General features: G+C 35.6%; 1 protein-coding gene across 1 annotated transcript in view; it reads right to left on the bottom strand.

Annotated features, from left to right (window-relative positions):
* Positions 1 to 16100, bottom strand: part of CTNNA3 (catenin alpha 3) — a 1821585-nt gene that overhangs the window by 1596320 nt on the left and 209165 nt on the right. The window contains exon 5 of the mRNA XM_054522537.2: positions 8590 to 8709. Coding sequence (XP_054378512.1) covers positions 8590 to 8709 — 120 coding nt within the window. The remainder of the gene's footprint in view (positions 1 to 8589; positions 8710 to 16100) is intronic.

The raw sequence follows: 16100 nt of genomic DNA, 5'->3' as shown, positions 1-16100 counted from the left end.
AACAAGGTTCCTACAGACTCAAGAAAGTCCATACCCTTTCTGGTACTCCTTTCATCCTGGTAGAAAATTCTGTTCTACTTCAGATTCCTAGGGCTCAATCTGAAAGAGCAGAACTCCCACCTGGAGGACAAGCATAATCAGAAAGAAGTGGACTTCACTGAAAAGTCAATTGTGCTGCATCCCTATTTCAGTCCTTTGTTGTACATTTCTGTGAACACTCAAAGAAATTCACTCCTTTCTTCTTGAGTAGGAAAGTGGAAATGTAGAGTGGCTGGAGGCTTGCATTTTAGAGAAGACTGCACCCACATCTTTTATTAAGGGGACTATGAGGGACTCCTCTATTCCACATGTCCCTGAATAGAGGAAAGAATGTCACTACTCGACCACCTAGCAAGGGTCCAGCAAAGGAAATCCTCCTCAAGACATAGGAGGTAGCAGAAGTATGTTTTTTCCTGGAGAGAATGGGGCTCACTTCCACAAAGGCTGCCATCAGAACCTGTCATTATAGCCATATATAAGCAAGGCCTCCCAAACCATGAACCCCAGTAAAATAAACTGAATGCCCTGGCTTTGTTTTAACATTAGAAGAGATTTCTGCAGCCAGTCCAATCTCAGCATCATGCAGCTTTTCAAACAGGAAAAGAATGTTTTTCATACTGTAGGTCCTCTCTTGGTTTCAGGATACAAACCAGATACCAAGGATCAACAGAGGGCTCACCAAAGAACCAAAGGTTGTGAGAATATATCATTTCCTGTTATTGTCCCAACTCTTGTCATTAGCAAAGTATGTGGCTAATATTTAATCTCCTTGCAACTCATTTTTCTCATCTTTAAAATAAAACAGTTGGGGCCAGGCACAATAGTTCATGCCTCCAATCCTTGCACTTTGGGAGGCTGAGATGGGTGAATCGAGTTCAAGACCAGCCTGGGCAACATGGTGAAACCCTGTCTCTACGAAAAATACAAAAAATTAGCTGGGCATGGTGGTGGATGCCTGTAATTCCAGCTACCTGGGAGGCTGAGGCAAGAGAATCACTTGAACCCGGGAGGCAGAGGTTGCAGTGAGCTGAGATTGTGCCACTGCACTCTAGCCTGGGTGACAGAGCAAGATTGTCTCAAACATAAAAAATAAAATAAATAAAAGAGTTAGGTTAGATGAATTCTAAAGATTCTTTACTTGGTTTAAGGTTCTCTAGTATAGCATAGCCTCTGTAATTTGCATCTTAAACCATCAAAAGTCACAATCTTAGTAGTGAAAGATTACCTTCTTTTCATGCACAGACCACTTTCAAAGTGCAAAATAGACTAGAGAAGACATTTTCAGAGTTAACTTGTCTATTATTTCTCCTCAATACCAACTTTTATTGACAACCTTGTGGACTTAGGTATGTCAATATAAGACATGCACAAATAAGCACCATATTGATGCAAACACTGAAGTTGTTCTTTGTTTGTTTGTTTGGTTTTGGGTTTTTGTTTTTTTTTTGCCATCTCTGGAATTCCTATCAGCATTGTAAATTTTGAAACAACCCATAACAAAGAATTAACTATTTCAATAAACATTCCCCACTATAAAGTAGCTATAAGCTGCCCACAAGGCAAACTACTGTATAGCAAACAACCTTGTAAAAATTAATAAATCTTCTCTGGTGCATGAAAATCAGCTAACACTTGACTCAACAGCTTTCTACCTAAGTGCCACCAATAAACTGAGCCCCAGAGACAATAGACGGAAACTGAATAGCAAACCTTAGGAATTAAAAGATGTCTCTATAATGTTTTCACTTTGCTAATTTAATAGAAGACACTTAGTTATCATGGCCATTAACTATCGAATGTGGAAATCAAATTTTAGAAGGAGGACAAATGTATAATATGCATCATTTTAATCATTCATTTTAAAATAAAGGCAAGTTTCTTACATTAAAAAATCCATAAGATTTTTTCTTCAGACTGTAACTATAGAAAAACAAATCACCCTATAAAGATCTGTAGTTTATGAAGTAGTGAAAATGATCAAACAGCAATTGCAAAAAGCTGGAAATTAGGAAATGTGAATATTAATTCTGAATTTGTTACTGACTCAGGATGACCTTGCATGATGCATCCAACCTTCTTTTCTCTATATCAGAAAACTAAAGAGTAAATGTAACATCACATTCTTTTCTCCTTTGGGACAAACAACTATGTACAATTGAATAAAAATGAAATTGCGTAAGTAGTGGATAGAATATGTTTGGGTTGGTTTGAACTTAGCACACTGTTTAATAATTCAACATTTTTTATACCCGTGCAATAAATTTTTAAATGATGTCTGAAATGCTTTGAAATCTTCAGAAACAGGTTTATAAATGGCATAAATAATCGTTTTATTTGATCTGGTAAATAAGAAATAGAATACCACCTAAGACAGACATGAATATTTTAGTATAGCAGTCCTTGGTTCACTTACCCTTAAAAGGAATAATTCAATCAGAATTCTTTCAAGACAGTTAGATTAATTACAGAAGAAGGAAAAAAAGAATCTTCTCCCAATTGAGCAATTAACATACTTCATCTTACAAAGGTCACTGAAGTTAATCCATGGGTATAGAACTATTGCTCTAGAAGCTTAGCACCTCCCCTTAGTACTCATTCAGTCCAGCTCCCACTTACACCCTTCCTTAGACTGCATCTAAACAATTCCAGATACACATGTTCTTTATCTTTTATTTTATTGATTTATTTATTTTTTGACATGGAGTTTTGCTCTTGTCACCCAGGCTGGAGTGCAATGGCGTGATCTCGGCTCACTGCAACCTCTGCCTCCTGGATTCAAATGATTCTCCTGCCTCAGCCTCCCGAGTAGCTGTGATTACAGGTGCCCGCCACCATGCCCAGCTAATTTTTTGTATTTTTAGTAGAGACCGGGTTTCACCATGTTGGTCGGGTTGGTCTTTATTTTTAAAGGTCTTAAAGAAGATATATTTACAACTCCATTTTAATGTTAGCCCCAATGGAAAGTTAGTTCCTACCTTATAAGGTCCTTGCAGATAAGCAATTCTCAGGGCAATATTATTCTAGCTGATTCATTACATTTTTCTAGCTATAAGTCCTTACATGATTGAAGGATATTATTGGAATTCATCAACTTTTTCTTCTCTATATGCTATAGTACAACCACAAGCCTACCACTATTTAGTTTCATTTTCTAAGCATTTCTTCCACAGGATCCCTACATTGTTGTCTTGTATCGTCAGAGTTCTCAAGTTCCCAGGGTAAGCCTAAGAGTATTTTCTATGTGGTCAGTCATTATCTATCTAGAATTTTATTTTTTTGTTTTGAAATATTCGATTGACAAAGATTGAATATATTCAAAGTGTGCAACAAGATGATTTGAGAGATATATACACATTGTATAATGATCACCACCATCAAATTAACACATCTATCATCACTCGTGCTGTTTATTAGGTCCCCAGAACTTGTTCATCTTATAAGTGAAAATGTGTACCCTTTGATCAATATCTACTAATTTCCTCTACCCACCAATCCCTGGAAACCGCTCCTCTACCCTCTGCTTCTCTGAGTTTGACATTTTTAGATTCCACATATAAGTAAGACCATACAGCATGTGTATTTCTGTGTCTGGATTATTTTGCTTAGCAAAATGTCTTCCAGGTTCAACCATACTATTGGAAAGGCAGGATTTCCTTCCTTTTTAAGGCTAAATAATATTTCATTGCATATATGTATACCACATTTTCTTTATTCATCTGTCAACAGACGCTTACGTTGTTTCCATATCTTGGCTGTTGTGAATAATGCTGCAATGAACGTGGGAGTGCAGCTGTCTCTTCAAGATACTGATTCCATTTTCTTTGGATATATACCCAAAAGTAAGATTGACAGGTCTTATGATAGCTCTATTTCATATTTTTTTAGCAACCTCTATACTTTTTCCAAAATGACTGTACCAATTTACATTCCCAACAATGTGCAAAGGTTTCCTTTTCTTCACATCATCACTGACTTCTGTTATCTCTTGTCTTGCACACCTGTTAGGATGGCTATCATGAAAAAGATAAGAGATAACAAGTAGAATTTTATTTTTCAATTGAAAAATATTAACCCGCAGTCATTTTTATCAAATAAATTTTATCTAACTTATTTTTATTTTTCTTCTTTTTAATAAAGGTTTGTTTTAATTTCAATTTTTATCCTACAAGGTATTATGTACGCTTCTGGCTTTGCAATTACCTAAAAGGGGTCACACACCCAGTTTAGTAAAAGAATAAAAAGCAGTTGTTCACTCCTAAGCATCATCACTAACAAAGTACCATGTGCTGAACAATACCTGAAGCATAAGGGAAGTTTGGATATATAGAATGTATTGTTAACCTGAACTGGACGTTAGCCAGAACACTGAACCTACTTCCCCCAACAGATTGTCATAGTACAAGTCCTCAGTACTTTAACTGCCCATCAAGAGATACCACCTTAGAAACATATTAGAACCAAATGTTGCAGCTCCCTTCTTGAGAGGTGTCAGCATGTTCTTTTTGTTACATAGATCACCAACTGCTAGACTATGCATGTCCAAAAACATTCTATCCCATATGTTCAGAACAGTGCTGGACCCTATGTACAGCACAGAAGTATACAAAATAAAGAACATATCCATATCCTTATGGAACTTACAACCTATTTAAGAAAATGGCTTATGAGAATAACACAAAACATATAATAGCTACCAATTATACTAAACACATGTCAGGTGCAATGTTAAGTCCTTTATACATATTTTATAGGACTTACTTTATACTTGATATATTGTTTCCTCAAAGCAAGCTGTTTAAGTTAGGGGTTATTTTTCCGTTGCTTTTTAAAAAGAAACTCAGGTATCCAGTACAAACAGTCTAACCAGGTTTGGGTAACTACAAAGCTGACACTCTAATCACTGTACTACATGGATTCTCAATGAGTATATCATCAATCAGATGTTAAATTGTATGACACAGATAAAAGCTAAGAATGGCAAAGAGTGAAGAGTTATATTGACTAGAGGTCACAGGAGGAAGTGTTATGAGGGAGGCTAGACTTCAGTTTGACTTTAAAGAATGATTTAAATATGTAAAATGAAACGGGCTGTACATTCTAAATACGAAGTTATATAAACCTTGTGCACAGGTCAGAAGGCAAGAATAGCATGCCTTGATCAGAGAGACAAGAATCAGATACGTGATGTGTTCCAACATGCATGTAGGTCTGAAGTACAATAATTTAATTTTACATATTTTTATATCAATGTGTAAATGTTCTTTAGTCTATATAATGTTCAACTCAATAATGTCAACTTTAATTTATATCTAAAGATTTCAGAAGCCTCTGGAAATGGATGTGTTTTATAATGTAATTATAAGTTTGAAGGGTAGATAAAGAGAGAAATGAATTACATTAGAGTCCACATTATCAAACCTTATTTTGTTTTACTCCACAAAACGAAAGCTCTAAGGAAACCTCTTGATTAATAAGCACTCAAATTAATACATAAATCTGGGATCAGTATAATAGCTGGAACTTGCTATTACCATTCCTATGTCACACCAACTAGAAGGATGAAAACCAAGCAGTCCAAGCAGATAAACTCCAAGACTGTACCTGCCTTTCGATAGTAAGAACCAAAAGAGTGTCCAGATTCTCTGGTTAATCCTGCTTTGTCATCCGTTTACTTCAGGCTGACTCATCCCGGTAAACCCACCCCCACCTATCACAGCCTCCTCTCACACCTTTTCCAATCAAAGCTATTTCAACATTAGTCTTTTTGAAAGTAGGAAAATGTAGAGATGTTGTGCCCTGACCCAAGGAATAGCTGATGTGCAGGCACTCGCTCTTTTAAATAAATAAATACTAAGTTCAGACCTAGGAAAGAAAGCACAGTAACCTCAGAAAAACAGAAGTGAGAGAATGGAGCAAAGTACTCCAGTAGTCTATCTTGTGCCGAGAAAGAAATCTCTCAAAGATGATGTTAAAAATATCATAGAAGGGGACAGAAAATAAAACCTAATGGATGACTCCAATAAAATAATTATAGTCAATTCATTGGACATCCATAATTCAGAGTTAACACTGGCATTTTCTGTTTGTTTTAAAAAATGGATAGAAGAATAAAATATGTTAGGAGGAAACCTCAATAATACATAGGGGCAAGGGATAATCTCTCAGCCCTTGGTATCCAGGAAACCAAAGGCTTATGCTCTTTTGAATTTTAAATATGTAGCAAAGCACATTGATTTTAATTGCCTATAATCTGAGGTCAAACCTTTTGGCATGGTTCTTTGTTCACAGCAACAACACTACCAATAATATTTACTGAGGATTTGCCATGAGTCAGATACCGTTATGAGCACAGCACTGGAGAGGATACAGCATTAAAGGTGACAGACAAGGCCCTGTCCTTATGGAGCTTATGTTCTGTCCCAGTGCGGAATGATAAATATGGTTGGACCAGGGAACAAACCATGACTAATTCTCTAATACAAAGAATACTGCCTTATAAAGAGGAAACTTTCTGCTAAACTGGCAATTTTACAGAGGCCTGAATCTTTTCCATTAGAAGAAAAACACTTTCTGGCATGTGCTTAATCGGGTTTTGGAGCTTTAAAGGAATAGAATGTGAGATAAAAGATAAATCCCACCAAGCTAGAGAAGAGCTGATGTTCTGACCCTTTGACCCTGCCCATCAAGAAGACATAACACTCCAGGTTTGAAGTCAGACTTGATTTAGATTTGAAGCCCAGTTTCATGCCTTATTAGCTCCCTGACCTTAGTTAGGCATGTTACTTAACTTCCTTAACAGTTTTCTCATCTGTAAAATGGTGCTAACAAAAGCCACCTCACTGTATTGTTATAAGCATTTAAAGATTTAATTTATAAATGTTTAAATCATACCATGTGCCATATGCTTTTCATTTAATAAATAGTATAGATGATTTATACATGCATATATGTATACACTCCATGTGCTCATCTTTTCTTTATGCACATATAATTTACCCATCTATCCTCAATGCCATTCTCCCAGAGTTCTACCCTTCTGCCCTTGAGGTATTTACCTTCTTCCAAATTCACAATTAGCTAATAAAAGAATCCAATCACTGAAAATGTGTTAATGAGAAACGATAACAGAAGAGTATAGTGACTACCGCCTGCCAGCTCAAATACCCCTCCATGGTAAAATATGGTTTTGGAAACAAAACTGTACTAAAAATTGCATAGGCCAGAGGAGTGACTCTGGTGTGAATGCTAAGCAGCATCCTCTGGGGTTTGTCGTAGTAGCACTCAGAAACCATCAAGTGCTAATACCTAGACCATCATTAATTTTGTTAAAAAAACAAAACTTAAATGGACATTGTATCCTTTTTCATGTAAATTAATGTGTCTGCAAAAAGAATGTATTTGCCCTGGAACATTCTATAAAACAAATATAACCCCTAGGAAAATAGGGCCATAGAAAGGTTAAATGTCCATGTAACATCTGTGATAGAGCAATACCTAGAACACAATTCTCTTTTTGGCCCAATAATTCTAGACCATATCATGTTGACTTAATGAGATTTAACTAAATATAGAAAATTCTGCTTTGAAAACCTTCATCCAAAAGGATCCAAAACTTGTGAATTAGGCAATGAATGGTGAGAATGCCACACCCTTTGCTATGCTAAGAGGAAAGTCTCTCAAGTGATCGACTCGAGGCCTTGCCATGCAAGTCAGACATTTAGTCATTTTTCTAGACGCTATCCATCATGGAGCAATTTCATGCAACCTCATTTAAACGTCTAACTGGCTGTTCTGATCGGAATAAACCGTTGGTGGAAGTAAAAGCTTGACAACACTGACACCTAGTGGCTGTGAAGAAACTGGAGCAGATCCAGCCTAGCGAGCTACTGTGGCAGTGTCTCCAAAACACACAGCATTTAATCACGATGAATATTCGGTTATAAAGTACCAATTCTAAAACAAACCCTATAAAAGTTTATTTCAGCTCTCTATTTATCTTGGGGCCTACAAAAGGAGGCAATAAAAACCTTGTATTTGAAAAGTAAATTTTCCTTCAATCTTCCACACTTAGCAAATTACTCATCTTCAAAGATCAAAGAAAACTAAAGATCAATTCATATTTCGGCATATTTATGACTATTTTCCTTAATGTTGCATGTACACCCACAACCTTATCCTGGTCTTCAGGTGATTTTTCTCTCCGGGTCAAATATAAAAGCCAACTGGCCAAGCCATTATAGAGATTCCCTTTATGCCTCTGAAGCGTCCCTAGTCAAAGAGTAGTTGGATTTTTCACAAACCAGCAGGAATTTTCTTTAAGAGAGGTATAAGGACACATGTGTAAACCCCTAAAGTACACATCTAAAAGCAAGGACCACATTGAACACTGTGGGAAGCCATATGAACACAGCAGATCAGCACAGCACAACCTGTTTCTGCTCTAACCATTAGAAGATAAGTTTCCTCAGACACACCTGCACCTCTGACAGGCAGGATGGCAGGAAGCCTAAAGTGTTCATCTCCTCCACCAAGGAGAGCTCTGACTCCTACCTGCTGACGTTTGAAGGCTAAATAATCCAAATTTTCCAGCTCCTTCCCAAGCTTCTGGTAGGTTTTCTGGAGGTCAGATTTGTTGGCAACATTTTTGAGAGACTCAAATGTTCTTTGAAACTGAAATTGAAAACAAAAGCAGATCATTAGCATAGCAGCAGGTTTTTCTCAAATTCTCAACTTGCTAACACAGAGTCGATAATGAGCCTCAGTTTCTCCCATTCATAATACAGTGATAACAAATGCTAGCTAATTATCTTTCAATGAAATAATTAGGGACACACGAAGTTATAAACCATATTCTAAGTATAACCAATGTTATTGCATGCATGAGAAGCCTGTTGAGTCCTCATTCTAACAAAAGAGCATACTTCATTTAAAAAAAAATAAAAAAGAAAGTTCATCTTTTAGGATACACTTCTGCTTTAAAATTTTTTAAAAAGCACTGTGAATGTATAATTTCAAATCATAGGGAGGAAGCATTAAAGAGTGCTCACATTTCAATCATGGAAACAAACAAATTTATGAAAATGTAGTTGCTTACATGATATTTTGCTATAATGGCATGGGATCTGGCTTGCCTCTATAATAATATCTATGCAGAATAGGTCACCCAACAAACTTCAGCAAGAAAGATCTCTCAGAGCTTGTATTTTGAGAAGGAAGGAAAACTTAACATTTTGATGATCAAAGCATATGTGGCATGTTCAGCAAACATTTATTCATTTCTGCTCTATAACACAGATGAGCTATGAGCAGGTGAGTTATGATCAGAAAGAGAGTTCTGATCAGTTCTGCTGAATCAGAATGCTCCCATTCTTTTTAAATCAGATACTAGATAAATACAAAGGTGAAAAATTGCAACGAACCACAGAATACTGTCTGCTACTAATAATTGAGCAAAGGAAGCTCACAAGAAATTGGATTCTTGGATTGTTTTAGTAAATTAGAACATACTTTGGAGGGTTAGTGATTGAAAATGTCGAGTAATGTAATTTGCAAGACATTTGCATTTGCTCTCTTTATGTCATTTATTTCCCATATTCTCCCTCTGTGCCATTAGACAGATTTCTACAGATACTTGACCATCTTAAACACACCAGAACTCCACTGTGACTATGATGCCATGAGACAGGCTAATAAGATTTTATAGAATAGAATTAAGTTTCCAGGGAAATGATTTGACCCTTACTATATCAAACTCTATGAACTAAGTCATATTAAAATGGCATTCTACTGAATTAAATCCCTAATTTCATGAAAGCAACATGTTTATCTCAATCCAAGGTGACAGAGGGAAAAGAAACGGGAAATAACAGTGCTAAGCTTCCATGACAGGACAGTAAATTAAATTCAACAAATAATCATTTAGAACCTACTATGCACAAGGCACTATGAATATAAAAGACATTTCCTGCCCTGAAGGAACTTAGACCACTGGAGAAACTAGACATGAAATTCGGAAATGAGACGGACACTGACACTTACTGAGTGCCCACTCAGCCCCAGGTACTTTATGCTTTCCAATTTAATCTTCACAAGAACCACAGGAGTTCCTATTTCTCTTCACATTCTACAATTGAGTAAACTGGGTTTCAGAAAGTTTGATTGAACTGGGTTTTTATTACAACAGTCATGTTCTTTCTACTCTATCCTTAACTCTAACACAAGGCAAGGTAGTAAAGAGAGTGCAGAAAAAGAGAGATAAAGGTAACATTGGTGAAAACTCAGAAAACTCACTGATACTGACTGAGGGACTCAGACGACATAGAAGACATAAGACAATTTGAGTTGGGCCCCAAAGGACAGGAAGTCTTTCAAGAGTCTGACATGGAAACCAATTCTACGCAACATATTAAAAACAGCCAAAATCAGTTCATTTTCCCCCACTTATAACAATAAACAAGTTCCTTTCAACATAATTTTAATGACCTTTATATGAAATATTTATCATATTGTATAATCATTTCTGTGCCTTGCCCATTTCTTGGTTCATTCTCACTATGTTCAAATCAAAATAAAACCTTATCTAAGATTCTAAAAAATTTAAGTAATTTTATCTATGATTTAATTAATACAAGCTATTTTACTGACAAATCCATTTAACTCTAAAGCATGTTTTAGTGCCTGCACTTTGTCTTCCCTAAGAAATATTAGCTCTACTTCTTAAAATATTTCTTCTTCATATTTATCTCTGTAAACATTATATAACTCCAAATGGGGACTTTAGAGCAAACACACTTGTAAGGAGTGTTCAAAATAAGAAACACAGAAAACCAACACTTCCGGTAATATGCCCATGGCCAAAGGAGAAATGGAGAAAATCCAGTAACAATACATCATTACAAGAATGTTTAAACTATAGGTCGAAGTTTGTATAATATGGAGATTTCAGCTTGAACTTTTTTTTATCAGGAATTACATCCTCCATTTATTGATAATAAAGAGTTCAAAATACTGTAAAACCATGATAATTTCATTCATTTAAGCAGTTTTTTTACTTACAACAATAATTAATTGTCAAGGAAAGGTCATATGAAACCTGTGGTATAGCTCTGGCTTAGCTCCCTATTAAACACACCCCATTCCCACCTGCACACATGTATGCTTAAAGATACTAAAGAGTGAAAGCAATAATCTTACTTTCCAAATGATGCTGAAGTACAGAAGATAAAAGTTAGGCTGAGGCCTAGGTTTTAAAGAGTATTCACTTGGCTTGAAGATTTTTCTAATAGGTCACAATGGTTAATCATTGAAACAAACCTCCAGGATTTTCTATATTTGTTCAGTACATGATAATTTTCTTATATTGATTATTTCTCCAAATAAATGATCTCCCAGTTGGAGACAAGTTGGGGAAAGGAAGCACAATTAATTGAAGAGATTTTTAATACTCCTGGATTTTACTTATTCATAGTTTTGAGTGGGAATTTAAAATGAGCCAAAAACCCCAGAATAATTTGTTGAAACTTGAATTTATCCTGTGTTTTTTTTTAACTCATTATAAACCAAACTCAAACTTTAAAAAGCTCAGTGAATTAGACTAAACCCAAAACAAACCTTGGACATACAAGATAAGAATGGGTAGAGGAAAACAATACCCCTAAGCCCAGCACTTGCTGGAAAAGTAAGCACTGTCAACACTCCCAGAGTGTGTTTTCTCATCAAATTATTTCTGCTCAGAAATAATAATAGTAATCCATCAAATAAAACAGCAGAAACTATAATTGCTCATCTCACATTAAAATAGCTGACAAATTGTTTTGCAAGAAAGAGAAGCATAGAAAAGGCAACAGGGAAATGTCTACTTTGTCTCAGCAGTCCCTTTTCCCAGATACATTTTTTCTGACAATACATATATAAATAAATCTAAGCCAATGTTCTATACAAATTATGTATCCAATGAGTTCATGTAAATTATGTAGATTCGTGGAGTAATTTGAGAAAGACACGAAGAAATAGGCTGAAACAGCAGGAAAAAAAAAATGCAGCCAAGGCTCTGGCAAATAAAGTTTTCCTCTCCCTCACTGCCAACGCCCTGGCTTCCTTTTGTAATCAGATCGATTGATTCAAATAACTCTAGAGCTCCAGCAGCCTACTAATTCCCATAATTTAAAAACATCAAGTAGCATTGCTCCAAAACAAGAGCCAGCTCCACAGTCATCATGTTTTCTTATTTAATATTTCATGCATTTATACGAGGTGCTGGGTGCTACCTGTAACATGAAAAGAAATCCCATACCCGCAGTGTTATGTGTACAAAAGGGTATACAGTAAGTGCCTGATGAAAAGCATTATATCACCAAGTGTGATCTTAGTATCCCTAAATCATCTGTTTAAAACAATGCCAAAAGTTTCTGGAGACTAAAGCAGAAGGAAAGAATAGTCAAAAAAATAATATATTGATGCTCTATAAATATTAATACTTAGAGTAAAAAGAAATTGTTTTAAGCATAAGAAATGGCTAATCTACCTTACTTAAATATGGCAACCACAGAGCAATCAAAAATAAAGTATTACAGAGAAAAATTATTTAATGTTTCTGAACTTAATCCATTGACTTTCATACATATTTTGCAAATGAACTTACAAGATGATAATACCACTCATTAAAAGGAAGTTTACAACTGAAGCAAAAAATTAAAGCTCACATACATATCTCAAATGACTTTTTTTTTTTTTTTTTTTGCTGTAAGGAATGACTATAAAAGTTAAGAACATACAGCAAAATTGGGCTTGAGATCTAAATTAGAAATAGTTCTATGTAGGTGAAGGCACACTGGCCTTGAGGTCTGAGGTTCAGGTCCTTGCTATGCCATTTAATAACTGCATCACTTTGGACAAGTCATTACTATTCCAGTTTTGATTGTGTTATCTATAACAGGACAAATTGTCTTTGCCTGCCTACTTCACTCACTTGTTGTGAAATCAGTTGAGGAAAAATAAAAGACATTCATTCAACAAATATTTATCAATGAGCAACATACCAGGCATGTAAGAAACAGAGGAAAACAAAAGAGAAACAACTCTTACCCTAACAGATTTTACAATCTAGCTTTATAGGTTACTGCTTTATAAACTTAAAAGTTCTATAAAATTGAAAAGACCATTGTCATTAAGCTCATGACACATTTCAGTAGTGAACAAGGACTGAACAAAAGGGTCATTCAATAATTGTTTATAGAGCAGCATCACTGTGCAAAGCACTGGGCTTGACACTGTGAGAAACATCACATTTATGGTGAGGCTTGGGTGGAAAAATGATGAAATCATTGATGCTTTATGAAAAGTTTGGCCAGGCGCAGTGGCTCACGCTGTAATCTCAGCACTTTGGGAGGCCGAGGCTGGCAGATCACTTGAGGTCAGGAGTTCGAGACCAGCCTGGCCAACATGGTGAAATCCCATCTCTATTAAAAATACAAAAATTAGCCAGGTGTGGTGGCATGCGCCTATAATCCCAGTTACTTGGGAGGCTGAGGCAAGAGAATTGCTTGAGCCCAGGAGGCAGAGGTTGCAGTGAACCGAGATCACACCGCTGCACTCCAGCCTGGGTGACAGAACAAGACTTCATCTCAAAGATAAGATAAAATAAAATAAAATAAAAAGTTTATGGGCAATGTCCCCAAAGAAATCAGCAGTTTACAAATGGATAACCCATTTTGAGAAGGGTCAAGATGATGTTGAAGACAAAACCCACAGCAGCAGACCATCCACATCAATTTGCAAGGAAAAAATTAATCTTGTTTGTGTCCTAATTGAAGAGGACCAACAATTAACACCAGAAGCAATAGCCAACATCATAGACATCTGAACTGGTTCAGCTTACACAATTCTGACTGAAAATTTTCAGTTGAGCAAAGTTTCCCCTGGATGAATGCCAAAATTGTTGCACATAGATCAATTGCAGATAAGACCAGAGCTTTCAATGAAATGTTTTAACAATTTTAATTTCATCAAGCTCCTTAAGTATTCCTTTGGAGAAATGTAACAAAAGACGAATGTGGATTTACCAGTATGATCCTGAAGACTGAACACAATCAAAGCAATATCTACCAAGAGATGGAAGTGGTCCTGTCAATGCAAAAGCAAGCTAGTCAAGAGCAAAGATCATGCAATAGTTTTTTAAGATGCTCAGATAATTTTGCTTGTTGATTTTCTGGCAGGCCATGGAATGATAGTATGTGTTTATTATGAGAGTCTTTTGAGAAAGCTAGCCAAAGCTTTAGCAGAAAAACACTGGGAAAGCTTCACCAGAGTCCTTCTCCACCACAATGCTCCTGCTCATTCTGCTCATTCCTCTCATTAAACAAAGGCAATTTTGCAAGTTTCAATATAAAATCATTAGGTATCCACCTTACAATCCTAGTTTGGCTCCTTCTGACTCTTTTTGTTTCCAAATCTCAAAAAATATTTAAAGGGCACTCATATTTCTTCAGTTAATAATGTAAAAAAGACTGCATTGGCACGGTTAAATTCCAGGACATTCAGTTCTTTAGGGATGAACTAAGTGGCTAGTTTACAAAAGTGTCTTCAACTTGATGGAGTTTATGATGAGAAACAAAGTTTATATTTTTTATTTTTTTCTTTTAATTCCATTTTTCTATGAACTTTGTGAAGTCCCCTCATCATTACCCTGCTTAAAATTCCTTCATGGTTTCCCCTTAGCTTTCGGACTATAGTTCAAACTTTGTAACTTAGCACATAGACCTTTCAAATTAGATCTATGCCTACCTCTCCAGCTTCAACTCTTGTTCCTCCCACACAGTTCACCCTTCATCTCAACCATTCAGGACTATTACAAGCCTTTCAGCATATATCCTCTTCTGCAGGTAAAATGCCCTCTGCTCCACTACCTTCTTTCTCTAGTCAACTCTCCAAACTCAGCCACATAATAGTCATTCAACATACCCTCTCTTAATACAATTCCAACCTCCATAATACTTTGTACCAACCTCTACCATAATAACATATTGTAAATTTACTTTTTATCTAGTCTGTAAATTCCAAGAGAGCAGGATCATAATGGTATTTTTAGAAATTTGAATCCCTAGCACATACTAGAGTGATGGTGACTGCCACAAAGTAAGCACACAAAAATAACCATTTGCTGAGGTAATTCATTAATTAATCAAATCAGAGATAACTGGAAAGATGCTGATTCCTTCTTAAAAAATGAAAATTTTACATGGTTTAAATTTGTATGGTCAAAGGTCATAAAATTTCAATTAAACAGGAGGAATAATCTCAAGAGATCTATTGTACATCATGGTGGCTGCAGTTAATACCAATAAATTATATATATGAAAATTGCTAGAGTAAATTTTAAGTGTTCTCACTACCAAAAATTGATAAGTATAAAAGGTAATGCATATACATTAAGTAGCTTGAGTTAGCGATTCCAGAATGTATACATGTATTAAAACATCATGTTATATACCATAAATATATATAATTTTTACTTGTCAAAATAGGGGGATATAGAAGGGATGGTTAATGGATATAACAATAAAGTTAGATGGAAAAAAATCTGGTGTTTGGTAACACAATAGAAAAACCATAGTTAACAATAACTTATCACATATTTCAAAATAACTAAAAGAGTAGAATCAGAATGTTCCTAACACAAAGAAACGATAAATGCTTGAGGTGATGGATATTCCAATTACCCTGATTTGATCATTACACATTATATGCTTTTATCAAAATATCACATGTACCCCATAAATAAGTACAACTATTATGTATCTATATTAATTAAAAATAAAATTTAAAAAATATGTTTGAAAAAAAAATTTCTTCTTCCCTAAAATTTCCAGTAGGAAATTCATGACAAATCCAGCAAGTATGCCCTATTTGTCTCTATTCCTAATTTCTCCTCTTATATCTTGATGTGGTTTGGCTGTGTTCCCACCCAAATCTCATCTTGAATTGTAACTCCCACAATTCCCACATGTCATGGGAGGAACCCGGTGGGAGGTGATTGAATTATGGGGGCAGGTCTTTCCTACACT

The sequence above is a fragment of the Pongo abelii genome, chromosome 8 (genome assembly GCF_028885655.2).
Source record: "Pongo abelii isolate AG06213 chromosome 8, NHGRI_mPonAbe1-v2.0_pri, whole genome shotgun sequence".
NCBI classification, from domain to species: Eukaryota; Metazoa; Chordata; class Mammalia; order Primates; family Hominidae; genus Pongo; species Pongo abelii.
This window is presented reverse-complemented; position numbering and strand designations above follow the sequence as displayed.